Source organism: Chaetodon auriga, chromosome 8 (assembly GCF_051107435.1).
Source record: "Chaetodon auriga isolate fChaAug3 chromosome 8, fChaAug3.hap1, whole genome shotgun sequence".
Classification (NCBI taxonomy): Eukaryota; Metazoa; Chordata; class Actinopteri; order Chaetodontiformes; family Chaetodontidae; genus Chaetodon; species Chaetodon auriga.
In genome coordinates this window covers 20,490,579-20,518,359 of record NC_135081.1, presented here as the reverse complement: position 1 = coordinate 20,518,359, position 27,781 = coordinate 20,490,579, and the positions used below count along the sequence as shown (strand labels likewise).

At 43.6% G+C, this 27,781-nt stretch overlaps 1 protein-coding gene across 1 annotated transcript in view; it reads right to left on the bottom strand.

Annotated features, from left to right (window-relative positions):
- znf385d (zinc finger protein 385D) overlaps nucleotides 1-15,978 on the bottom strand; it is a 71,106-nt gene extending 55,128 nt beyond the window's left edge. Inside the window, exons 1-2 of the mRNA XM_076736424.1 lie at nucleotides 15,587-15,978; nucleotides 6,704-6,846 (exon numbers count right to left, since the gene is read on the bottom strand). Of these exons, the coding sequence (XP_076592539.1) occupies nucleotides 6,704-6,846; nucleotides 15,587-15,608 (165 nt within the window). The 5' untranslated portion in view covers nucleotides 15,609-15,978. The remainder of the gene's footprint in view (nucleotides 1-6,703; nucleotides 6,847-15,586) is intronic.
- Between the last annotated feature and the right edge of the window lie 11,803 nt (nucleotides 15,979-27,781).

Sequence of the window (27,781 nt, the reverse complement as noted above, 5' to 3'; positions counted from 1 at the left end):
AAGGATTCATTTGCTCCTGAAATGCTTGAGAAACGTCTTGGACTCTTTCATCCAACAGCTACAAGAGGACACAAGCAATCGTGACACATTCGTTGTTGTTTTCCTTCTCGCGGCTCTGAATCCAAATTCTGTCCCCGGAGTGACACAAACCAAACGTTGAATCTCCTCCTTGATGATGAGAATGTTATTTTGGACCAAAGTCTGGTTGCACAAGATATATTTTCATTAATTTCATCCAGATGTGTGAGTGACAGGAGAAGAATTTTAATCTCCTCGACCCCTGACTCTGAGGGGTCTGACAAGGCTGGAAACAGACTTGAAATTCTCCATAGTGGAATTTTATGATGCAGTTTTGATTTATAGGTTATAATACAGCAAATTGTCCAGAAATTCAATTGAATAGATTAAAGTAATGTTTGTTTAAGAGCCTGGAAGGTGTCATGGAGGGGGGAAAAAAAAAACAAATTAGTTGGTGCAAACTGAATGTGTATTTAAAAACGTGGAGCTGCTCGGATTCAGTGTGTTTAGTTTGGATTTTTTTGTGTTGATATCCTTGATAGTAAACAGATGTCAGACTCTTAATATGATTTAACTTCTGGACACTGATTATTAATTTAAGAGCACAGTCAGTCAAGTTTTGGCTAATCCGGCTAATTAAATACAGGAAAAAAGGAAAATCAAGATGCTTCATCGTGTGACTGCAAAAACCTGTAAATCCACTCTTACCACAGAGTGAATTCTGTTTATTGATGTGCACCATTGCCTGGGGTATCAGGAGAACAACATCAGTAGAAATAGCACAGTAAAACAGCACATTTTTTGGGTAATGTGATGGCAACCAAATTACATTTATTAACATAATGAGAAACTGGGAAATGCTGTTTTCCACCAAAACAGGAAATCTTTCAATGCACTATCCACTAGATAGATAGATAGATAGATAGATAGATAGATAGATAGATAGATAGATAGATAGATTAAATAAAAGAAAAAAAGCATAAAACACATTACTCAAAAACCATGAACCCAATAAAACAACACCTGTGCAGAAACATGAGCGGCTGGAATAACACGTCAATAAAGCCAGACTCAAATCAATCAGCGAGCCGGGCGTTGTTCGGAGTGAAGAAACAGAAGAACCTCATAAACCGCTCCACACCTGGCATTGAAAACATTACCACAACAAGACAACATGTTCCCGATCCTCTTCTCCACCCTGCGCTGAGCTACATCAGCTTGTTTGTCTGAAGGCTCCTCGCAGACTGGAGCCCCCCGAAAGACCCTCTTACCCCCCGTGTGTCCGAGCACATGTCGCGACATGCATGAAGCCTTTTTTTTTTTCTCGTGTCTTCTGGCCACATTTTTCTGTTGGATGTCCTCGTGTAAAGGGGCCCACCGGGGAAAAAAGAAACAAAGCAAGAGAGGGAGAGAGAAATGTAGCCGGATAACAACCATCTTTTCCTTCCCTCCGGCTAACAACTTCCTGATTGTGTCAGTCATTCAGCGCAGAACAAGATTGTGCAAAGGCTCAACAAGAGACTTTGGAATTAGTCCCATTTCATGCAGGTGTGGACACGCTTTCACCCTTTTCTATTTTCTTTTGCACCGTGTATGAAAAATACCTCCAATAATGTGAATGTTCCCTGGATGAAGTGTGTGTTCGCCGCTGCAGCGCGTTAATGGAAGAACTGTCATCATCATCTATAGGATCATTTGGCATTTTTCTGAAAAAGGGAGCGTAAACGTTTATTGAGCCCCGGAGGCGCATAAGCAAATCTGACCTCATCTCAGCAGACATAAAGTTTGTGCTTTCAGTGGGAGTTCGGATGGAAACGAGCCTCAGCTTGATTTGTAAATCATAAAAACTGCGGCGCTGAATCGGACAGCTGTTTGGTTTCTGTGCACAATTATAATCAGAGATCTGCATCTTCTAATCAAATGCTTGACTGAAGCCATATCGGCCATATGTTGATACGCTGTAGGTGGAAAGTTAATTTTTAGCCAAAGATAAGAAAGTTATGGATGTACTTTACTCATGAATATATTTTAGTGTTTCCATTTGTGCAGCTTCATCTTGCTTTTTACTCCATATATCACATTTAATATGACATAAAGCCTTAAAAGATCACTGATATCTTTATTTTTCTGTTTCTTTTTAGCGTTTCCTTTCAGCCTGTTCTTCATTTCACCCTTTTCACCCAAAGTGAAGAAATATTACACTTAAATAATACTTTCTGAAAAATGTACGAAGTACACAAACAAGTGGTACTCAGGTAGTGCTTGAGTACCACTTGAGTAATACTTGAGTATGCTTGAAGTGTAAATAGTACGCGAAACTTTTGACAAAATTTTCATGAGTATTCAAAACACACATGCAGTACAATTGCATTATATCACCAATGTATTACAAAGGACTTAGAAATAAGTATACTTTTCATAAGTACACTTTATTGCTTATTACTTTATTACACTCAAATGCAATTTGTAATACACTTACAACAAACACTTTTTTGTAAGTACTATGAAATGCCACTTTAAGTACTGCAGAATTAGTACATTCTTTGTAATGACTTCTATCTGGAGGTACACGTTTTACAGTATATGTCAAACATAAAGTAAAAGTGTACTTGTACTGACTTTTATGCTTAAGTTATCTTTCTAATTCACAAACATCTTCTCCTTTTTGATCTCTTTCTTTCTTTCTTTCTTTCTTTCTTTCTGTCCTTTTCTTCTGTTTGTCCTCATTTCTTCAGCTAATCTGAAAGCAAAAATAAAACCTCTGCAGATTTAATTTCCTCACTGAGAGTACTCTCACCTCAGATGCTTCAGTGCAATTTTTTTGCCAGTTTTTGTTTTGTTTTACTCAATTAACAATTTGAATTGAGGTCTTTTCCTCTGTGACGCTGATTCCAGCTCTTCCAGCACTCTTTATACGGTTTGTAAAACATCTTTTCCCACCCAGCGTGACAGCGGCTGTGACACAAAGACACCTGATCAGACCTACGAGCTGGCGAAGCGGCTCCTTTGTTGCACCCTTGAAACCAAACTTACACCGGGGCTGAAGAAGGGGGCTTGTGTAGGCAGAACAACAGACAGTAACTTGTGCTTGAAGTCGGTTAGAAAGCTTCTGGTGTCAACTCCTGATTTCACAGCACATTCTGCTGGTGGCTGGGAGCTCGGAGGAGAGACCGAGCGACAAAAAGGGAAAAAGAAAGAGGCCGAGAGAGAAAAGGAAGGGTTGAAAGAGCGAGGATGGCGTGTCGGTGTGTGTCTGAGCGACAGAGAGCGAGAGGTGATTACTTTGTGTTAATCTAGTATCAGCTTTCCACCACTTGGAGGCTTCCCAGTGTATTACTCATTATCTGGAGACAAGTCTGTTAAATACAGATTAGACGGGGCGAGAAAAGAGGCGCAGTATTCCTGAACTTTCTCATGAAACTCTCCCTGCAGAAACAATCTGTCTTCTCATGGGTTATCTGGACTTTTCTTTGGACTGTTTCCTTAATTTGTGTTTTTTTTCTCACTCTGTGTCCATATTTCAACCCCTCTCACCGCCACATTTTTAAACTTTAAGCCATCCCCGTCTTCGAAAAGAAGACGCTGAAGTAAAAACTTTTCAGGCTTTTATCTGTCAGGTTTTTCTTTTTTCCAGCCGTCATCGTATTTTTTTGATGACCTTGGTGATTTTGAGCCGAGCGAGGCCACATATTTCCTCATAATTACTTTCTTCTTTCAAAAAGAAAATCAATAGATCCATACGGCCGTGCACGAGTCCTGTACAGTAAGTGCACGTCGAGTGAGTGCTCCATTTAAAAGGCAGCGCCTCACCGATTGCAAATCCAATAAGGTCTTTGTAGCCACATGCTACCGTTGCATTTCAGAAAGCTGTTTACTCGACTCGACTGTTTACTCAACTTATCCACGCTGGAGAAAAACAATAAGCTCTGAAGGAATAATGAAGTTTCCACATCAAAATAACAATAAATTAATAGTATTCCAAAAAAATTCATAGTGATCCAGAAACAGGAAAACGTGCCAAAACCCATCACACACAAAGCCAGAGACCAGGAGACAGACCAGCGAGGACATTCACGTCTGAATTTACTGCATACAAAACTAATTTGTCTTCCCAATTACATTGTGATGGGAAACTTAATTGCTGCCCTCATTACATTCACAGGTAATTTGTTTCTGAGCCTGAGAAAATTCACTGTGAATCTGAACCACAAGCATGGAGGTGGTGGTCCGGGGGTTCTGATGGACTTTGAACCAGAGACCAGGAGGTCCACATGAGGTTAGCTTTAGGCAGCAGAGGCACTTTGGTTAAGGGTAAGAAATGATTTTGGGTTTGGTTTGGTGAAATTTCAGGTGATGATACGTTAATGAAAACATAACTATCGGTGTTTTATTACATTTCTTCCAACAGATCCCCTTAAATCTCGCACACTTGGACCTTGAAGCATGAACATTTTGTGACTTGCAGATACATTAATGCTGTTTTATTAAATGATGTAGTCTGTGATGCATTATGTTTCCTACAAACTATATTTAGTTGCATATAAATATAATTCCTAGTAGACGGTGTTGACACCAGAAGCCACTGAAATGTAACCTCTGACGTGCCCATTCAAGCGGGGCGGGGGGCACGTGGCCCACCAGATTTTTAGATTTCATGACTGTTTTTTTCTATAATATGTAGCCACGATGATTTAATGTTATGAGTCAAGCATATTTGCTTTCAATCATGTCATCGTTCAGACCTCAGAAAGTCGCCCCCTCTCCTGTGGCATTGGTTTCTTCCAAAAGCTGCGGGAAGAAATCGGTTCACAACAAGGCTGCAGCTTGCATGGCGCCCCCCGTGTCACCTCCTGTTGTCACGTGAGCAGATTTTTATAACCATGTATCACCATTTGTGATGCAAATGCATAATTAAAACTCTACTTCTGAACACATTTTCATCACCAGCAAACGATTTGCCAGACGTGAAGCATTATTTTAACTACTCTCTCTTCATCATTGACCACCTGCATGTTAAAAACTGTTTTTATGGTAAACACTACTGATCCAGATCCTGCAGCTTTTCCTCCTCCTGCCTTCTGTTCTGCTGCAGCTTCATGTTCTCTCTCATCTGCCTTTTTTTCTAATGCGCTTAAACAAATTTCTGGTGTTACTACAGAAGCGAACTGCCTCCTTACATACATCAGTTTGCCCCATTTTTCATTCACAGCGGTGAAACGGCTTCAAATGAAACTCAGTCATCAGCCTGGCCAACTATTGTGTGCATGCAATCGTTGTGTGATAGCTTTCATTGACACTGGCTTCATTTTGTAGTTATTCTGAGCGTGTCCGGCACTGACAAACAACAGCAATGATGGAAAGCCGTGACAGGCATGAGAAAACACACAAACAGAAAGAAAACAGAGTGAAGATTGGCTTTTCTTTTTTAACAATAGGCCTGAGGAGGAACATGAAGCTGGGGCGATTTCAATGTAAAAACTTCTGTTAACTGACTGTGATCTCCTAATGATGTTGAAAGACGTTTCTGTCAAATTACAACAGAACCTGGTACTGACTGAGGGGATAAAATACTTAAATTGATTTAAACACAAGTAAATGCATTCTCCATAAACCTTGAATTGTTTGTTTCCTGTAGAGAAGCTGACTTGCCGTGTACTGAATTTTTAGGTTACATCAGCTCTCAATTGGAGATAGTTGATTAAACTGAAACAACAATCCGCTGCCTCTATTTTCTCGATAATTTGCACCAAATTCAATCGCCCTCTCCCGGAAACATCCTGAAAATTATGAGTAAATAATTTCAGAAATGACAGACTGGTAAAATAAAGCATTACTGAATTATTTGCACTGCTTGGCAACATGTCTGCAGTTGAACTCTTGCTTCCTCCAGATGGTGCGCACCATATTGCACCCAGGAAGAGGTGACATACATTAACACTATAATATTCCAAACTGCCATTAGTGCAAACATCCCTTGCAAACTTCTTACAAAAGACGCACTCAGGGGCTGTTACAGTGAGACACGTAGGATGTCGATATTTCCTATGATTAACTATGTTTGTGTGTTTGAGTGAAAAATAAAAATAGATGTGAATGTGAATGAGGAGAAAAGACCTGCTCTCACTTCCTAAAGTCAGAGCTGTCATTAAATCAGTAAGACAGAGCTGAATATGCAAACTATCTGGAGAATAAGTGCACTCTCACAATAACCACATGTTTACCCTGAATGGCTCGCTGCAGAATGTCTATGGCTTCAATAAAAGAAATGCACCCAAATGGTCAGAAATGAGTGTGCACAGCTTCTATCTTGTAGCCGCTGAATAAATGTTTGCATAATAAAACATACATTTCTCCCACAGAAAGATGTACTGCTCTTAAGTGGAGCGTCGACATCATTGAATTTATTCCTCCGTTGCTTTAAAGCTTTAAAAGCATCACTTTAATTAGATGTTTCATGGGTAACAATGAGAGAGCATTTTATAAAAAAAGACCAAATGAGGTTGAGGAAGGTCAGACCTCAAGGCTAATAGCTGCTTACTGTTTGTTGTTTGGAGTTACTTCAACAGCTTCAAATAAAAGACGAATATTTTGGGATTAGGTTTGAGAAGAACCTTGGAACCATCCATCAGAATGACCTTAGCGAGGGTCGTCCAAAAGCAGCTCACACGACGCACAAGAGACTCACCGTGTTGAATCCTGGGAAGAGGCGGACGGCCGAGGCTGTATCCAATGGAAACGGGAGAAACTGCTTTATGCCCAGCGAGGTCTGGACGGCAGGCAGGGTGGGACGCACCAGGGCGGGCATGAGGCCATTCTGACATGTGTTACCTGCAGGAGGGAGAGCAAAGGCAACACGTTGAAGCGCAGACAGCAGCGGAGACACGAGCCCGAGCCAAAATCTTTACATCCAGGAGAAGCTGCCGTTTGTTTAGTCTGTGTCGACCGGATCACAACGACTCTTTGCTCTGTGTAGCGTCTTATCTGTCTTACTCCGTTAGCTCCAGCGCTCACAGTTCCAGCTGATTTGATTTAAATCACTGCCAGGAAGAAAAACAGCTTCTCTAATTTTTTGGAGGGTGTTGTAACTCATCTGATTGCATGGAAATCCCCAAAATCTCCAATCTGGATGCTTTTGATGCTTCAACCCTGGAAAAACCTGGAATCCCATACCTTTTGGGAGATTTTCCATCATTTCAGAGTAAAAATCTTTTGTCAGTTTTTATTTTCATCTTTTATTATTTCATTACAAACTCCTCGTTACTGCGTTTTCTAGCTCAGATTTTGGGGTTTTCCAGGCGTTTGCAGCCAAAGTGTAATGTTTGTGACACAGCAGTCTCAAGTCAGGGTCCACTGACAGACTTCTCATGAGCGAGAAAACGCTGCAAAAGAAAAGCGAACCTTGAGTTTGTCACACTGAACTTTCAAGCTCAAACACATAAATAATGTTTCAATTTTTCCATCATTTCATTACAAAACTGCCATTCTTTCATCTCATCTTAAATTGTATCACAACTTAAATCTCTATCTCCAGTTTTGGAGATATTGGTGATTTCACACTGAATGTCTTTCATCTGTGACCAACTAAAAACATAACTGGACCTCGACTTGAGTTTATATTATCACACATGTCGAACCCGAGCTCAGGAATGAACTTTACACTCAAAGAACTACAACTACGATTCCAAAAAAGTTGGGAGGTTGTGTAAAACGTACGTAAAATCAGAATGCATTCATGTGCAAGCAAAGTGTGTCTAAGGACAACAGTTTGACGAAGTGTCCCTGAGCTCATGTATTAATATCCTTTATCCAATCATGTGTTCACAAAGTGGTGAACCTCGCTCCATCCTCACTTATGAACGACTGAGCCTTTCCAGGATGCCCCTTTCATACCCAGTCATGATACTATCACCTGTTACCAATCAAACCTGTTTACCTGTGGAATGTTCCAAACAGGTGTTTTTGGAGCATTCCACATCTTTTTGTCTTTAGTTGTTCCTGTCCCAACTTGTTTGAAACATGTTGCTGCATCAAATTCAGAATAAGCAGATATTTACAAAAATCAATGAAGCTGATGAGCTCACACTTTAAATATATTGTCCTTGTGCTGTTTTCAATTGAGTGTATGCCAGCAGGGATTAGCAAATTAGCACATTCTGTTTTATTTATGTTTGACACAGCATCCATTTTTTTTTTTTTTTATTTTATCTCATACTCCCGCACCTCCAGTTGCGGGAGTATGCAACATGTGGCCCACCAGGCATGTTAAGACCCTGATATCAGTCCATTCTTCATAATGAGTAATTTTACTCTGCAAGTGCACACTAGTGCGTGTTTATTTACTGTATCTGGTAATACTTATACTCATAAATTCTGAAGGACTTTTACTTGTGAGGGCATATTTATTTAATTTTTTTACGTTCTGAGGTTACTACTTAGCAAAAGTATTTCAACACTTCAACCACCACCACTGAGCTGGCTCGAAGATCATGTCTGCAGTAAATTAGCTGTTCGCTTGGGAATTAGAGCTTCTTCTTTTAATCACAATCAGACCCAAATGATGTACCGAGGACCAGTCGTACATGTGGATGACCACTGCATGAAGCTGCGATGATGTTTATCTCCCCGAAACAGATGTTCTCATTCTGAAATTGTCCCGACAAATAGCTGATGTGGAACGACTGAAGCAGGCACAGCGTGTCTTATGAGATGATTCAATGGCAAGAGAGGCCTGGCCCACACATCTCTAGGAAAAACAAAAGTAAATACTTCACTTTTATTGTCATGTGAGTGCGCCACGCCAGCACAGCGCTTTACAAACCACCAATTGGAAACAGCACAGGGCTGATTTCAACACGGCTGGATGAAAAAAAAAAAAAAGAAAGAAAGAAAGAAAGAAAAAGCTGTCACAGCCTTCCAAAACATTAGGAATTAAAGAAGCCATTTCACAAAGCTGTAATGAGAAACAGAGGGACGACTTTTTTATCGCTGCACATTTAACAACAGTGGAACTCTGGGCCAGCAGGGCTCTAAAGAGCTGGCAGATACAGTATCAAACCACCGTCTTGAGACAAATAAAGGTTTGCCACGTTTCACTCCCCAGGCAGTGGTGAGGGGTAAATAAAAAGCAAAATCATAAAGACAAGCAGAGGGAAAAACCACAGACTGTCTCCTCTTCTTTCACTCTGTCTTCTGTCTTCTCCCTCCAGTCGCCGGAGCGCTGCCATCTGTTGGAAAAAGAACACATGCCGTCTCTCATGTGGAGGCACGTCCTCATCCCAACTTCAGCAAAGCATGTCCTTCTGTAGGGATCATCGAACCGTGCCATCTCTCGACATGCCGGCCTGACGTCAGCCCGCAGGCACGCCTCACATCGCGCCCGGCCAAATCCACCATTCACAGCCCCGACGTGCACGGTCACAACAGATCGCGCTCAAACGCACCAGGCCCGATGTGTGGGATCGGTCTGCAGCGAGGTGAAGGCTGACACACTCAAATGTGGGTTTATTTGAAAGGGTCGTGTGTATTGAGTGGTAGGAGATTGAATCTGAAATGTCACCATGGCTGAAGCCTGTGAGTTTCCTACATCACACAGAGGTGATTAGTTCCACCACTGAACGAGGAGTCAGTGTTAAAGTTTTTCTTTTGACACAGTAACAGCTGGAAGAAGCACCCAGCAAATACAATCGTTTAAAAACACTCCATTATATCCAATCCTGCTTTCCAACTTTTACTTTACTTTTAAGTACTTGGACTTTTAAGTACTTTTAACGTTGCAATCAGGCAAAGAGGAGCTCTTTTTAACCAATTTTCATACTGTGCATAGTTTAATCCATAATCACGCATGAAATTTTACATTCTGATCATGTTTTGAATAAACAGCCTCTGCGAAATGTCAGCATGCTAACCTGCACACGATGACTATGCTAACATGCACAGTATATATAATGTTTCTGCACAGCAGGTCTTTTATCTGCGGTTTTCAGCCGTCCGTCTCTCATCTGATGGAACAGATCCTTTCAGTTTTCATCAAGCTGTCTGCACAGGCTGCACGTGTAAACACGACTCAGAGTGTATTTCCTCCAGTGACTGTGTGTGGAGCTCCTAATGCTGCCGCAATGAGGGCGAGGAGTTCGTGCTGTACCTGAACACCTCCTGTGTGACACAGAAGAGCGCTGAACATACCGTATGTTAGCATTTGCTAATAAGAGCTAAACACAATGATGGGAATGATGGGAAAGTCAGATTTGTTTAGTTAGAGGGGCGTGAAATCCAGGTCAAACAGGAGTATACGTTACTGTATTAGAACTATAATTTAAGTACAGAAAAGTCAGTACAAGTACACTCTTACTTTTTGTGCTTAATCTCAGTATATTTGACATATACTTTTAAAAAGGGTACTTCTAAATACATGTCATTAAGTTCTACTTTAATGTATTAAAATTAATATACTAAGGTGGTATTACAAAGTATTTATTAAAAGCGTTTTTTATTGCAAGCATATTATAAATTGTACTTCAGTGTACTTTTGAAAAGTGTTCGAAATTGCAAATACTTTTAATAGTGTACTTGTGAAAAGCATACTTATTTTCAAGTCCTTTTTAACACACTATTAGCATGCTTAATTAAAGTGTACTTCAGTTTCACTTTATTTGAAGTATATTCAAGTACTTCTCCAACACATTGGTGATACAGTACAATGATGATACAATTGTACTGCAAGTGTGTTTTGAATGCTGATGAAATACAGTGGTGTACTTCATTAACTTAAAGTTTGTCAAAAGTTTAGCATACTATTTACACTTCAAGTATACTAAAGTATCACTCAAGTGGTACTCAAGAACTACTTGAGTACACTTAAATATACTTGGATGTGACAAAAATAGGACAAAGTGTACTTAGTACATTCTTTCACATGAGGAGTCTGAAGCAAATGTCTCGACAGTCCTGCCAATAGTTGTGGAGATATTTAATTCTGGACTGACTGACCTGAGACCAGCAGTGTCAAAAAAGTCTTAAAAAAAAAACAATCTGGCCGAAGGAGAACCTGTTTGAGTAAATGCACTTACTTTCCCTCACTGGACAGCTCACACCCCCTCCTTAACCTGACACTGTTTGAGCTAAAACAAGACAAATTGTTTTTCTTGTCTCCTGTTGTGAAAGGTAACGCAGCGATCGAAGTCCAGCAAACATGCCTCGACACAAAAGCACATTCCAGCCTGCAGCAGGGGTTAGCGTTCCCACTCTCTTAAGCCTGATCATCTGTCACCACCAGCAAAAGAGCAGAATATGAGGCAGAGCAGGGAAATGAGCCTGTGGTTGCTAATCTGAACTTTAACCCAGACCTTTGAGCAGCATACTGATGTCAGGACAGAAAGACAGAAAAAGCCTGTTACTGCAGGCTCTGGCAGGAAAGCACAGATGGCATCCGTAATTATCTATTCCTTAGAAGTGTCAATATTTGACTGGAGTTTGGCTAAAAATGTTAATATTTGAGTTCTGCCGACAACTTCTAGGGTCTGACTCCAGCAGCAGAGCGCGGGGCCCAGGTGGGCGAGTCTCTCCAGCTGACACTGTCGTCTACTTTGCGTCGCTCCTCGCTGAGAGGTCGGCGGGTGACAGTCATTAAAATCACTGGTGGGTGATTGTGAGAGCACCCTGGGAGTTAGGCGGCATAAAACCGTGGAAAAAAAGAGGAAATTGCAGTTTTGTCTCAGACTCACGTTTATTTTTCTGCCGGCAGCATTCAGTGGCTTCTTTCAATTACATTCATTTTAATCATCTCAAAGCCAAACAAAGAGAATACAAAAGTCGCCCGAATGAAACGCCCGGTTATACGTCAGCGTTGCCCTCCGCGTGCAATCTCCTCACACTGATCTGTTTACATAGCGAATGAAATCCTGTGGCTGAGTGAAGACTTCTCACTATGAGCTGCTCCTGCAGCCACTGACAGCAAGTATGTGATGGTTAAATGTGAGATTTATAAGTGTTTGCGGTTCTGAAATATTTGTCTATGTAAATCATAGCCACAGATTTGTATTTCAGGCCACACAGACAGCTGCAGAGAGTGGCTACTTTCTGTCTGCAGCCCTCAAACCTGAAGCCAACTTACACCACATATTCAAATAAAATACACATATATATAAATAAAAAGACATGTGATCATGGCCTGATTTACCTGCAAGGAGGCCATTCACCTCCTCTCGCCTTCCTCTGCTGGGAAACCCAATTTGCTGCATGATTATTTGATTATTAATTTCAGAATATTCAACATATAAGGTCATTGTTGAGATAATTAAAGTCTTCAGGAGGAAGCCTCAAAATCAGCTGACAAAGCTGCACCAATCAATGTTTTTACATTAACAATTACTCAGAAACTGCCAGTCCTATGAAAGGTGTTGCCTGGTGTGACAGAAAATCCCCCCCCCCCCCCGCATATCTTAGCAAACTTAGCCTCTTTCAGCTCGTTTTTACTCTTTTGGTTCACTCTCTCCGCTCTCACAGACAGCTGATTTCAGGGGAAAAAAAACCCTAAAAAGCCACTCTGCACCACCTGATCAGCACCATATGTCAGACAGGCAAAGGCAGCGACAAGCTAGAGAACATTTAGCAGCTAAACAGCCAACAGCGAACAAATTAGAGCAGGAAAGACATTTGTCACATTAGCAGAAACACGACTGAATGAATGCTAATGTTGTGTCTCTGGATCAAACCGTTTGTAGCGTTGAATTTCTAAGGCCTGATATGTTAAACATCTGTGATTTTCGCTGTCTTTCACAGGCCAAACCAAGCTAATTCATGCAGCTTTGAAGCCCTTATCATGTCAGTTGGTAAAAGGCTTTCGGGCTGCGCATTCCAAAGCATAATTTTAATTAATCAAATTACCACAAACCCGCTGACACACTGAACCTGAGGCTTTTGGAGATGCTTTTTTGCCCGCTCTGCCCAGAAGTGTAACGATGTAGAACTGAGATGAGATGCGACTTCTGGAAGCGTTTGGAACGGATCGGAATTGATGGAACGTTTTTAGCCGCTGGCCTTTGTTTATCCGTTCCCTCTGAGTTGAACGGTGCAGCGCATACGGTGCGTTTGGAGACGTTCAGAGCAGTTCGTCGGACGGGATGTGTGCTGTTACTGTATCACGACGAGCTTCAGACTGAGACTGTCCTCTGCACTGCCCTTCCTGAAAGATTCACTCGTCTGGGCTCGAGTGTTTTTACTCCTGCGGCACTACGTCGAGAGTAAAAATGATGTCTGGAGGACGCCGGCCGGCATTAATTATTAATCATCTTGTGCAGCTCTCCTCCACCTCCCGCCTGCTCTTAGTGTCCTGAGCCCGGCTGCTCCTCCGTTAACATCCGTCCAGAGAGTCCACGCAGCCGGAGAGCCTCCAAATAAAAAGGCCCTTCACTTTCCCTCAGCAAACATAAATCCAATTATTAGATCAATCTGAATTCCTCTGAAAGTCATTGGTATGCTGATGACGTTCCGGATGTGATTACCACCTTTGTGTTTCCGTCGAGTTTGCTGATTGTATTCTGTGACCCTTAACATGCTCTGAGATCAGTACTTCCCTTCAAGCGAGGAGGATAAAATCATTTCACCCCTATTAAACCGAACAAAGTGACTACAAAGGCTAGATTTAAGACATTTTTCTCCTTTTTTTGAAAGCTACACTTTCACTGATTTTCCAATTAACCTTTCCAGGCTAAACTCCGTATTCCTATGAATCTCCATAAATCTCTGCATGCACCATGCATGTGGCTCCATAACGCACGCTGCCTCCATCCCCTCCAGATTAGCATACTGTAGCTCTTGCTGCTGTCATGAGTGCAGCTCACTAATAAACACAGCTGTCTCTGAATCAGATCCAACAATCACCTTCCCTGCGCTCCGTAATCTGAGGTTAACCAAAAAGACGTTTACGCGCTGCTAAACGCCGACCGCAGAGCCAGACGCACCGGGTAGATTTCCTCGGGGCCTTCGGCTCAATGGCACTAATAGCTTGTATGATTGCAGCACGCACTCAAGACCTATTAGCCTGCTGGGTTGACTGGCTGCTTTTGATGTACAGCGTTTTATGCAGGAGGACGTTTCCTTTTGATCTGTTTGTTTTTGCTCCGTTTCAAACAGGTCAAGAGTGACACGGCCTCCTCTCGTGATACTGATATCAATCGTTTTAACTGGAAACATGTTCCAGTCAAACAGCATCAGTGCAGAGCTGGTGAACAAACAGCGTTATTAATCTTTCAAGAGACGGCATCTATTCTACTCTGTGCACTGCACTCAGGACTGCATTCATAAATGTTAAAACGATGCACATCCCGTGCGCAGATGGCGACCTTTACCCCTCCTGCTTTACACTGAGCACTGGAGATGCTTGGTAGTACTTCATCTGACAAACAAGCGCCGGCAACCCCAGAAACCTGCCTGAGCTGCTCTTCGGTTGAAGGCCAGGAAGCTTCTCCCTTTTCTCTCCTCGTCATATTGGGTTAAATGGGGCCGTCCAACCAGACCTGCTTCGTCTCCGTTCTCTCCTCGCTTTCCAGAAGCCGCACACCTGACCGACGCCGGTGGTGGATCTGAGAGAGCTGAAGCTGTCTCTGCACCTGACAGCTTATTCATTTATAAGCTCCCAGCACTCTTTTCTTCACCCCCTCCTCCTCTTCATCCTTCTCCTCTGTGTATGGCATAACAAGAGAAAATCCTTCTCGCGCTTACAAGCCACGGTCTGTAACTTCAGATCGCTTTAATCCCCGGGATAAAAAAAAAGAGTCTTTCATTTGACAAATCACCCCCTCAGAACTCGGGATCCCTGTGTAATTATTCCTCCTATGTGACTGTAAGCCAGCCGTGAGAAGAGCACTTGACGAGAAGCCACTCGCGCATTAAGTCTTCCTAAGCCTCCTCCGGTGTCTTCCATAAAAACTAATGGAGGAGGCCTTTCTCTAAATTTCTCTAAATATCCCACACAGAATATCAAGCGGTTCTCAAGCGGCTGGCATCTTATTTGGCTTCCTGCAGTCAGCTGGTCAGACAGCCACAATGAGATCCAAAGCTCGGATCCCTGCAGCCCAACATCTGGGATATAGCCCAATAACCCAGGAGAAAGGGGGGGGGGGGGTCACCTGGTGAGCAGGTTCATTCAACATTTTTAGGAGCCTTCAGAGTGCAACTTCACGCCTTCTTTCTTTTCCTTTTTTTATTTTCTGCTGCTACAGCAACCAGCTCTCCCATCCATCTTTTTTAGTTTCCAGAACAAGTAACAGGCAGGCTGGAACACATTTACATTTAAGGAGAGGGAGAGTGTGCGCTTACACTCTGCGTTTGACTGTGATGAAGCACAAGCAGTGAACACACACACACGCGCACACACACACACACACACACACACACACACACACACGCATGCATGCACACGCATACAAACAGGTCTCCTAGGTGTGTAACTTCACACTCTTCCCCTGTAACGGAAAGCAGCACTTGTTCTGCTCGCGCCCTCACTGAGAGCGCACAGATGTAGACGCACTGTGCACTGAAACACTATGCAAACACATGAAGACAAACTCACCAAAGAACATGCTGCTCTCCATAGCTCCTCAGGCTCGGGGGTCTGCTGTATTTCCTCTCGGGTGCCCTGCCGGTGTGTGTTTGTCCATGGGCAGCAGCCCGGGCATGTCTCATACACTCCTCAGGGGTGTGTGTGCATGAGTGTTCAATCCGGCGGCGGCGTCAGTGGCCAGTCTGCATGCTGCGCTCTGCACGCCGTCTGTGGACCTCCGTATCTGCCTCTCTCTCCTCGCACTGGTCCTCCCTGTCTCGTCCCCTCCCCTCCTCTTTAGCTCTTCCCCTCCCTCCTCCTCCTCCTCTGTCTTCCTCCTCCTCCTCCTCCTCCTCCTCTCTGGCCCCTCCACACACTGGATCCCCTCGCTTCGTTCCTTTCTCTCTCTCTCTCTCCGAGGTGTCTATCTACATTTTCCAGCCTCCTCTCCACAAATGCCCCCCCTCCTCTCTCTCTAGGTGTCTCATCTTTGTTTTATGTGTCAACCAAGCCCCAAGCCTCTCTCTCACCCTCGCTCACTCCTTGCTTTCCCCGCTGTCTCTCCTTTATTTGATCTTATTCCCCTTCCCCTGCTTGCATCTCCAGCTCGCTCCTTTTCTTTTTTTATTTATTCTGACTGTTCCCTCTCTCTCCTCTGGTTCCTTCTCTTCCTTATCTCTCTCTCTCTCTGTTTCCACCTCAGTAAATATCTTTGCAGTGTGCCCCTCTCTCTCTCTCTCTCTCTCTCTCATTCTGTCTTTCTTCACTTTCCCTTTTTGTCTCCTGACGTTTTTTCTCACTTTCAAATGGACGTACAAAAAAAATGGTTGCTGTAGAAATCAGGTTATTTGGGAAATTGGGCAACACGTAGGAAGGAGACCATCATAATATGTATTCAAGTCCTGGATGTGAGCGTTTCCATCTCTCAATATTGAACAGTATTTAAAATCTGAACTGACTGGGTGGCAGACATTCCTCTTTTTAAGCTGCATTAATCAATAGTTTTATGTAATCGTTATTATATCCAGAGCAGTTCTGTTTTAGCATCTTTCAGCTCATTGTTGAGGTTTTACAGCCCTCTAAACCTCCACTGTACACGAGCGGTTCAGCACCAAACAGCAGAAAGCACGAGCAGCTGGCGTTTAGCCACTCAAGAGTCAAATATTTCCCTGAGGAGACGGTGGAGACCAAACCAGAGATAACTGAAGATTGAATGTGTGTCAGCTCCCCTCCTTCTTGTCCTACTGGGGCTGGTGTTTTCCCTCTCCCTCTGTCTCCTGTCTGTCTGGCTGGAGGCCCTGTCCTGGCCTCCTCCTCACCTGGGCACACCTGCAACCAATTATTCAATCAAGACCCATCTGCTGACGCAGTATAAAAAGGCTGGCCCTTCACCTGGTATTTGTCAGATTGCTCTTTCACCTTCACGGTAGCACTTTGAGATCCTGTTTTTGCGTCCAGTTGCTCACCCTCGTGCTCAGCCCTGTGCCCTGTCAGTCTGCTGGCGTGACTCATCTGGAACTGGACTTTCACCAGGCCGGTCCGCTCTCAGTTGACTCTCCGACCTCTTTGTGTGGATCATCTCCACTCGTCCGTTACACATTCTGTCTGATCGTTCCATTAAACGGCTGCCTTTTACGTATCTCTGTCTCCGAGTCTTTCCAAGTTTCAGCGTTTGGGTCCGTTTACTTCTGACTGCACAGATGTGTGCAAACATGTTCAGCCTAACAAATGAATAAGGTGACAATACATGACAAACATGGTGCAGAATTTATTTCTTGTTTAGGAGCTGGAGTACAGCTGAGCAGCTCAGTGCTGCCTCCGGTGGTCAAACAGTTTTAATCAGTAGCTGTGATGAGGCCGCTGCACTGAGCACGCCGCCGCTTAGAAGCACTGCTGACACAGAGAACTCCGACGCCATCTTTGGTTTGTGTTGGCGTTAACGGGAGAGACCGTTTTCTTTCTTTTCCACCGTGTTTTTTGTTGCCTCTGTACGGTTGCCAACCAAACGGTGAATTTTGTACCTTTGTGACAGTTTTAATTTTCAGCTTTCCAAACATTTTTGGAGGTCTGAGCACTCTGTGAAAACAACTGTAATCAGGTCAGTAATGAGATTTCTTATTTTAGAGCCATGACTACAACATGTTGCTTTGTGGAGTTTATTTATCTTTGTGTGTGTTGGGACATTTGGACTGACGGCACAGTGAGAGGACAGACTCTGTGGTGTGATAGCAGTTTTCTTACAGTGTAAAATTAACAAATGACCAACTGTTAAACTGACTTATTTATACTTGTGGAGGCTTCTTTCGGTTTTAGTCAGAGTTTGAGTTGAATCATTCTGAAACGTGGACACATGTGAGGATCTTTCCTTTCATCCCTCCGCTCTGCTGTCACAGTGATACGTTCTCTGTCTGTGCTCCAGCAGAAATATCGCGGCTCGATCAGGTTTCTCTAAACGCCTACCCCAATTATAGGAAGCAGGTTTCTTGTTTACGCGACCTTAAAGAAATCAGATTACTACAGAAAGCTGACAGTAACAAAGTTACTTAAGTGCATGAAAGTGCACTGATTGATTCTTTCCTTTTGTCTTTCTCTTCTTCCTCGGTTACACTTCCATTCACCCTTTGTTGATGACACTCACTCTTGTTTTCTCTCTGATGCTCACACACATTCCCAGACTGTCTTTTTGTTGCATTTTGCTCCCTTCTGTCTTGTTGTGCTCTCATTAAATCACTCTCTTTCTCTTTCTCTTACTTTTCATGATTTGCTTTTTTTCCTCTCTGGCTGGTTGTAATCAGACTGAACAGGAGCCGATATCGGGCTGCTGCTGCTGCTGCTGCTGCTCTGCTTCTGCAGCCATGAGACATTGCTGCTGCTCCTCTCTATCTGTAGCCTTCACACACACACACACACACACACAAACACACACATTCAGGATTTTTTGGAACCTAAAACCACCAAACATGCACAAACTGTCCATCTACTAGACAGACTCATGGATACAGATGCACACATGAACACAAGCAAACAGCAGGTACAGGATGCTCTAAAGCGCACACATACACACACATAAAAACACAGAAACAGATAAACAACTACACTCTTATTTGCACGAAAAAACACATGTACACTGAATGACACACACATAAGAAAGATGCAAAAAGATGCACATTGACCCAAAAACATAGACAATATGCAAGCAAACTCATACACCCACACAGCCCCTGACACACACACGCACGCACACACACACACACACACACACACACAGACATATATACACCCACTCTTACAAAAACATAAACATATACACAGATTCTGCTAAACACGACCAGCTGCAGAGCACACACAAACGTACGCACACAGCATTCACACATGCCTCCTCTTCCTGTGCAAATGAATTACATTAAAATTATATATAACTTGGAAATAAATTATTATGAAAATTGTCAGTTTTGGTGATGATTTGCAGCAACAAGATGAGCGAGGAAAAACAGTTAGAATGATACACCCAGCCGTCATTTGTGCTCGTTTGAAGGCAAAGAGATGAACCGGGTGAACCTGCACAAACACCTCCTTTACTGAGATACTTCTCTCACCAGCAGCACAAAGGAATCTTTTCAGCTGGTGCAAAATGTCTTCCAACAACAGAAAGTGTTGTCACTGCCAGTTTTTTTTTTCCCAGTTTGGCCTTGTATTTACTTTGTGCTGTATGTTGTGACTCAAATGTAACCATTAATGCAAAATGATGACTGCATAACAGGCACAAACGGAGAGGTGGGTAAATCGTGGCGTGTCATCGCTGCCTCCCACCTGGTGTGATATCTGCTGTATGTTAGTGTAAAGAATGGATTTGTCTGTTTTATTCATACAAACTGTGTGGGCTTTTTGCAAGCAGCATTTCATATTATTATTAATTTCTTCTTTTTTGGGGGGGTCTTTCCGTTGGAGCTGAGTCGTTCAAGCATCAGGGGAGGCGGCAACACTGGATCTCCCTGTTATCTGCCTGTTCCCTGTTCCCTGTTACAGATATTTACTGCTGCATTTGTGATCAGATCTCAGTGTGGATCTTAATTAGAACCAAGGGAAGCGACGCCACGGCTGGATGTCAAATCACTTTTTGCTCACATGCTTGCTACTGCTGCAGTATGTGCCAGCCACCAAGAAGAAGCAAAGTTAGGTGACCTTTCAACTTGCTTTTCTGAAGAATGTGGTCAGATCAGGTCACAATGCGAGCCAGATCACCTCCAGATGTGGTCAATCCTATCCCAGTCCAACCCCAAAGCAGGCATTTATAACTTTCATTAACATGTATTCTGTCCCAGATAGAACATCCAGATCCTGATTGCACATTAACGCCAGCTTAGACCGGCTGGTGTGTTGAAGGCTGAGCCAGTAATACACTGGCACACAACAGGCACACATTCCCCTGCACATTGGAAATTTCAGTGTATATATTGTTTGTTTATTTTATATTTTGCACCACTAAAACATTGTTCTACATGTTGTGCGTACGATTGCTGAGTTGAGTTTGAGTCGGAAACAAGTGTTTCCATCAAATCAGAGAGAATCAAAGTGATCCCATTTGGTCCATTTGCATAAAGTTGAATCTTTCTCAACCTCGCCAAGTCACACCAATGAGAAACCTTTAAGTCCTGAGTTATTTCAAGGTTCAGTTCACATGAACGGCATCCAGCGGTCCACTGGTTTCAATGTGACGCTGAAAGAAGGAGGAGAAAAAGGAGCAGAAGCAGAATCTATAACGTATTTTTTAAAACCAGCGCGCACCAAACCTCATTGCATCATACCTTAATTGATATGTAAACATTTTTTTCAGATGTTTTTCTGGTGTAAACACGCTGACAGAGTGTATATGCATGCGTAATTGCATACACATGTATGTGTGTGTGTTGAAACATGGTGTATGTATACAAGAAGCATAACAGTGCACATGTTTGCACCTGTGTCTCCGTGCAGATGTGTTGTGTTTGCACAGCGTCGATAACCGAAGTTCAAGCGATCCTGAGGGTCTCTGCAGGATTGGCCCCGTGTGCTCATGTCTGTTAGGGTGTGTATGTGTGTTTTGGATAGCATTCCTGCACGTGTTTAACCTCCGCCTGGGCTTTGGCTGGATCTCACACACATACACACTCATGCACACACACACACACACAATCCGTCTGATTGGTCCACTGTAACGCTGCTGCTGAAGGTCAGACAGAATTGACCGCTCCTGAGCCCGCCGGTATCGACAGCGAATGAGACACTTTCTTGATCAAAGTGATGTCTGCCTGCCTGCACACAGACACACACACACACACACACACACACACTGAGATATCCAGCCAGACAGTTGGTGACATCATCAGCTGTCTCATCACGAGTGAAAAAAAATAAATAAAAAATAGAGAATCAAACGTAATAAACATCCTGGAGTGCTGTGTGTGATTCCTCTCCTCTATCATCCCATCCAGGCTCCTCTGCTGTGACCATTTTGTGCAGCACAGATGTTTTCAATTAATCCTGAAATCCCATTCTCCCTGTCCACCCCTCACCAACCCCCCCAACAGAGTCCAGCTCCAGTAAATAAGTTCTATTCTATTCTCTATCTGCAATGGCAGCTCCCCCTTTCTCCTCTCCTTCCTCTTTGTCCTGCCTCCTCCTTTCCATCCTCCATTCCTTTATCCCCGTTCCCCCATCCCGACGTCCTCCGCCGTGCACCAGCTGTGGCAAATATGTTTTTTAACCTTGACTCGCAGGTGTCGGTGGTAGAATGGGGCATTATTTGTCACCATAAATAGCTGTTAAGCAGCGTCGGCAGCCCTGCAGGAAAAGCCCCGGTGTGCCGCATGCGAGTGCAGCCGAGGATACTTCATTAATCTTGCTGTCACTTCCATGACGCTTTTCATTAGTTATAGGGCTATCTGATCAACAGGCAGACTCTCGACTTTTCAAAGCCATCCGCCGGCAGCTGGAGAGAGGAAAGCGGGAGAAGAGGAGGACTGTAAAGAGACAGACAAAGCAGAGAAATGAGACTCCAGCAGAATCCAAGGAGGACCCCCGTTTGTCTTGGCCTGTATCAAAGCAAAGTCTTGTGGGACGTTGACCCATGTGGCACCACGAGAAACCAGCTGACCCTTTGACAGAAGCGGCATGTGATACATAAAGTGAATAATTCTACTTGAGGACTGTCCATGCGTCTGTTATTTGTTTTGATTAGCTTGTTGGGAATGTAAAAGGGTTGAAATTATAATCTGTGAGATTTCCATGAAATCAAACCTCGTTCTTGTTGCACTTTTTCCTTTCTGCACATACAGTACTTTTCGTTGTTAGTGGCGGAGTCCGCCACTCCTGCCCCAGATTCAAATTGTATGAAGTTACTGCCTTTTTAAAAGCAACATTTCCTCCTATCGCTGCTTCACATTCAAAGCATTCAATAAACAGCGGGTGGCCTTTATTGTGAAGCACTGATAGCGACATTCATTGAGAAAATGCACAAAACAAAAACACGTTTTCAGCGTTAATCATCAAGTTTGAAACATTACAGGGAGTCATGAAGAAGAAGGAGCAGCCAATGAGCTGTTAGATGAAGACACAATCAGTTTGTTTGGCTGCACTGTAAGTACACACACCGTCGCTCCTCTGTCATGTTTCTGAACGGTCGCTGCTCGACGAGCATTTGCTGCAGTATTAAACTACACGCGCGGTTACCATGGTAACCACCGGTGATTTCCTTGATCCTTGAGCAATTACCTGCCTTATTTAGTTTCAGTTTGATCCTTGATCCGAGTCCAAAAAAGGGAGGAAGTACCTTGAGAACAAGAGAAGCGCTGGCGGAGTCTGAACCATCTGTGAACATTTCATTTGTTGCAGTGTGTTTGTGTTCAGGTTCACTTCTTGTTCCCTTGTAAGACGAAAATTTAAGTCGGCTTAAGTCGGCGTAATGCAAGATGTTGTAATACTCTGTAACATCTATTACCGCCACACCTCTCTGGGGCGCCGAAGTGAGAGAAGAAAAAAACTGAAATTAATAAGCTGAAGTGTTTCATTTTTATTTGCTTGGGATCGAGGAGCCATTATGAGTCATTCACAAAGAGAAACATCACCGCTGCACAAGTGGAAACTCGACACCAGATGAGAAAGCTCTCGACCGCAAGCCTTTTCTCGGCAGACCGAGTGTTACATCGACGACGGCGATCAAGGGTTTATGAACTGCACCGCTTCATAAAACTGCACCATGGCGAATGCGGCTTGTGTGTAACCCACCTACATGTGTGCCGACGGCGCTGCGGCCTGCGTCCCTCCCACTAAGCCTCCTGGGATTGAATCCGGTTTCCCACCATTTCCTCTCCATGTGTTTTACATCACTGGTCGAACAGCGAACAGGCGGGAGATAACCGCTCGTACCTGCAGGGGAGGACACAAAGTAGTCGGAGGAGGTTTTAGTCTGAAATTTGACACACACCAACAGAAACAAGTGGCGGTGCTCTGAATCGAACCTGGCGTGCGAGTGGAGCTCATAACTGTTTCCAGCAACAGTGATGAGTCATCCAAAGACCTCTGTGTGGAGAATAGCTTGATTTTTTTAAGGGATATCATCAATGTTACTGAGATAACGGCTGATAGTGGGAACCTCTTTCCTCTCTGTGAGTTTCAGGCCAGCCTGCAGCAGCAAAGAAATAAAATGACACGTAAAACCATTGCAGTTACACTTCCAGTTCAAGATGGAATAGAAATGTGGTCTCAGGTAATCAGCCTGAAACTGTGTGAGGCTCAACCACTCGCCAAACTGTCTCTCATCCTTTTTTTTTTTAATTTCTTAAAGTTTCTCTGCAGGGAGGATCAAAGCGTCTTTTCAACCTCCACCAGCACAACCCCCCGTTTTTACCCAATGAGGTAATTGGAAACAGATAATGTACAGCACGGATAAGTTACGGCACCCTGCGTGGGTACTGTGATTGTTAGCAGGGAGGTTTCAGAGCAGGAGCAAGAAACCAAGAGAACAATGATCGCAGAGCCGTTCAAAAGAGTTTGACTGCGATACTTGATTTGAACGTCCTGAACATCCCAGTCAGAGGGGAAAAGTCTTGAGTATGGTACAACTGGTACCTTATTTTCATCTTAAGATTTGAACTTCAGTGAGATAAATACCAAATGTCTGACAGAAATCTTGTTCCTCCAAAACGTGGAAACAGCCAGTTTCATCTCGATGGCACAATGACATTAAAGCTCAAATCTTCCTTCTTTCCTCCTGTTATTCTTCCTTCCTTCTTTGCATCCTTTGCTTAGTCACCTGATCCAAAGACAACAGATTTAAAAAAAAAAAAAACATCATGTCAAAGCACAGGGCTTTGACACCTGAGACCACGGCTGTGCTTCCCACATGTGGTTCGCTTCAGGCAAAGATGCTCCAGAACAATGCATGAATCTCAGGCTGCAGCGATGGCAGCATTACTGCTCGTCCACGTCACAACAATACAACACTAGATAAAGCTCAAATTTTCTGTTTGCACCTTAGTTACGGCAGCGCGGAAACCCACGAGAGAGACGCAGGAAATGACTCTTATGTTCGCTGTCTTCTTTCTGAACCATCTCTGGTTTGTTTTATCTTGCAGAAAGATGGTGGTTTCGATAAAAGTGAACACGACCATTGGCTTTTGCAGCATTTTATGATCTTCCCCTGACTTTAAAGTGCTTTGAGTAGCATAAAAATATTTAGGACATCAATTGAAATATGTTGTCAGTCAGAGCTTTGCATCGCATTGTGTTGATAGAAATCTAATCTAGGAGGCGTTACGTTTCTCTAGAAATGTATTAAACACTGTAAATTGGTAGAAAAATGTGATTTTTAGAAGACATGGTTGAATCTGGATATTCAAGAGTTTAAATTTTTACAAAAAGTAATTTTACTGGATACAGCAGCACATTTCCATTTATTTAATGCAGGACCAGTACTTGTAATGGAGTATTTTTTTATAGTTTCACTGTAAATGTGGCAATGGATGAATCTGATGAATGTAAATGGATTATGTTGCAGGAGTAATTTAATTTCCTTTGAATGTTTTGAAATGTATTTTTTCCAGACTCAGTCTCTGTTCTACTTCTGTTTTGTCCTGAAGCATCTTTCACCTTCTTACTTCCATAAGAGTTGAGTATACCAAAGATATTCACTGGATTATTCCTTTAAGAAATGAGACTGCTGTTTCCTCCTCACTCTAGGAGCAAGGCGTCTCCTCCTGGCTCCACTTTCAACACGTCCGTGTACATTTGCAGTTCACCCCTTCGTACGGTCTCTGTCCACCCAGTTTATGTCACTAACAGCACATTAGACCAGCATAAGGTGTCACTATCCAACAAGTCCTCACCCCAGGTCATCAAATGATGACGCCGCTGTGTCTCGCTCCTCTGCGTCTCATGCAAATGCACAATACGCTCTTTAGCGCCTGTGCGCGGCGCACAAAACCTTCCTGCCAGAAAACCTTTCTGACATGTGGTTAATGTCAAACAGTCACTGCAGTTTGTTTAGGTTTAGGGAAAATATCACTGACTTTTGGTTTCACACCGGACACAAATCCCGGTCTCCAGGGTGAAAAGCCCTGTTTGTGACTAACCCGACCTCCAACCTCTAACTGCGTGGGTGGCCCAGTTGCTCTTACATCACCATGGACGGGTTTACTTTGCCCGGTGCGTCTCATACAGATGCTAAAGGCGACCTGTGTCTGCATGAGGCGCTGAGGGGAGCGACAGAGCGCCGGTATTTGACCGCCTGGCATCAGCCTTTTCAGCCTGTCGTGTCATCAGCATGGAGGATGGAGGTTCCACCCTGTAACCCTGTAATGAAATCTCATTTTTCTGCACATTCCAGTTGTTCATTTAATTGCTCAATTATATTAGGAAGAATGACGCAGTGTTCACAGCGATGAAACAGAGCTTAAACGGAGTAAAATTGTCGAGAAGATGCTCTGAATACATAAATGAGGAACTGAAGCTGAAGCTGTTTTTATCAGACTGTGGGAGACTGAACGCTCAGTAAGTGAATCCTTCCTTTAAAGGCCTAATCTGTTCCAGAGACTTCTTACCATTCAATATTTGGGTCACTCTGCTTTGACAAGCTGCTAATCTTTTAAAAAAAATTAGATTACTCTGACTTTCAAAGGAGAGCTGTCGAGTCACATGAGTCTCAGTGACGTTTAAGAGGATTTTTTAAGCCAAAACTCGCATGTTTTGGTCAGAAAGTGGTTCAATTCAAAGATAAAGCAAGTATTAGCCTTCAGAAATCCTCATTAGTTTGAAACATCTGTCAATAGCATTTATTTTATGGAACCACACAAGTGCAAAAACCTTGGTAACCTTGATCTGAAAACATCACAGTGGCCAGGCAGAAAACATCAAGCGAGTCATGCTCGAGCAATAAAACCAATTCCAGATTTACTCTGCAGCTTGGCTGTTGTGATTCCCTCCACCTCTATTTCCCTCTCTCTTTTCAATCTATCTCTCCCTCTTTCTTTCCACTTTATCTGTCTTTACAGCTTGTAAAGCCTGAAACAGCCTGAAAGAGACGAGCCGAGGTATTGATCTCAGGGGGAGGGAGAATCGCTGCAGTCTAACAAACACAAATTGGTGTCAAAAGCTCATCACTCGACTAAAAGACAAGTTTGCCTCAGATAAATGTTTACCGCCGCTCAGAGGGATCTGACGGACAAGACGGGATTAACCAAAGTGCTTAGACAAAAGAGGCATCAAAGTTTAGAGATTATTAAAAGGGAAGAGCTTTCTGAGCTCAGCGCAGACGAGATCTAAATGTCAGCTCCGGCGTTTTCATCTATTCTTGGTTTATTTTACTCCTTCCCACTGTGTTTAGACACGATGTGGACACGCAAGGTCGTAATGAAGAGCCGGCTCAGTGCAGGCCTCTGGTGCAGCAGAGGAAAGTCATAACAAGCGCTCTGCAATTTCTGTAAAAACATGGACGCAGGAATGATGTGATCGAAGACAACAGGCGTCCAAAATGAATTTTCTTCGACTGCACTTCGACCGCCAGCGCCCATCACTCTCCAAACTCCAGCGAGGATTATTCACTCTCCACTCCCCTTTCGACACGAGAGCAGAAAAGAACCAACGGCTGAACTTCTGCCTCCGCCAAACTCCACAAGCAAGGTTCCCAGTTTTAACAGCATCTAATTGGATACTGATGTGCTCCTGACGACCTTTAAAAGCCATCACCGGCACTAAATCAGGAAAAGAGCAACGTGTGCAAGAGATGGCAACTGTCTAAACATCTGTTTTTACAAGGAGCACACAGAGTAAACTGTGGCTTCTGCAGCTCGGTCTGCTGGTCGGAGCCTCTGGAGATACAAAAAGACGATGATTACGAACAAGGACGCTGACACACAACGTTACAATAATTAAGACAAGTGCAGGCGTGAAGACTTCTTGAATGGAGTGAGGTCTCTGCTGGGGCTGTATGTGATGGCATATTACTGGCCGACCGTGGGGCCAATCATCTGACTCTTGTTACTTTGAAAGCTGAGGAGGCATTAGCGAAGACATTAGCTGTACACAGGAGATGGCGTTGTGAGCGCTCATGACAAACTGTTTGTCGTGAAACTGTCAAGTCAAACCTGACAACGAGAAACTTCAACATGTCGTCCAAGAAGCTGCACTTTATCCTGCTTGATCTCTGACTCTTTCCCCTGTTGTTGTTGTTGGCCTCCTCAGAGCTTAATTAAACCTGCCAGGAGCAGGGCGTTTCTCTGGGAATAAATCAGGGGGCTCGCTGGGTAACACACACACGGACCCGTGGCACCGAGGCCGATCTGGTGCGGTCGTATCGATTGCAGCCTGCGCGGCTCGACCGAGCCTTCAGGATGTCGGGTCAATGCGGAGCTGATATGCATCACCGTCTCAGAAAACTGAGTTGGAAGTTTCCCCGTGAAATCTCCAGATGCACGCTCGGTGTGGCTGCTGAGTGTGTCTTGAGGTTATTATGGAGGCTAGAGGACATGACAGCTGAGACAAACCAAGACTTATCTTCACTGCACTTACTGTTTGATTGTGTTTCCATCCGGATCAAAGGGGAGCAGCCCGAGCAGCAGGCAGATGTGTTGAAATTCAGCATGTTTGTTCGGTTGCTTGGTTGGTTGCTTGTTTGTATTGTCAGCAAACGTCTCGCCAAAAGACAGTCTATCCATTCTTATGTTTTCTTGGGAAAAGTTGCTCAGAGCGATC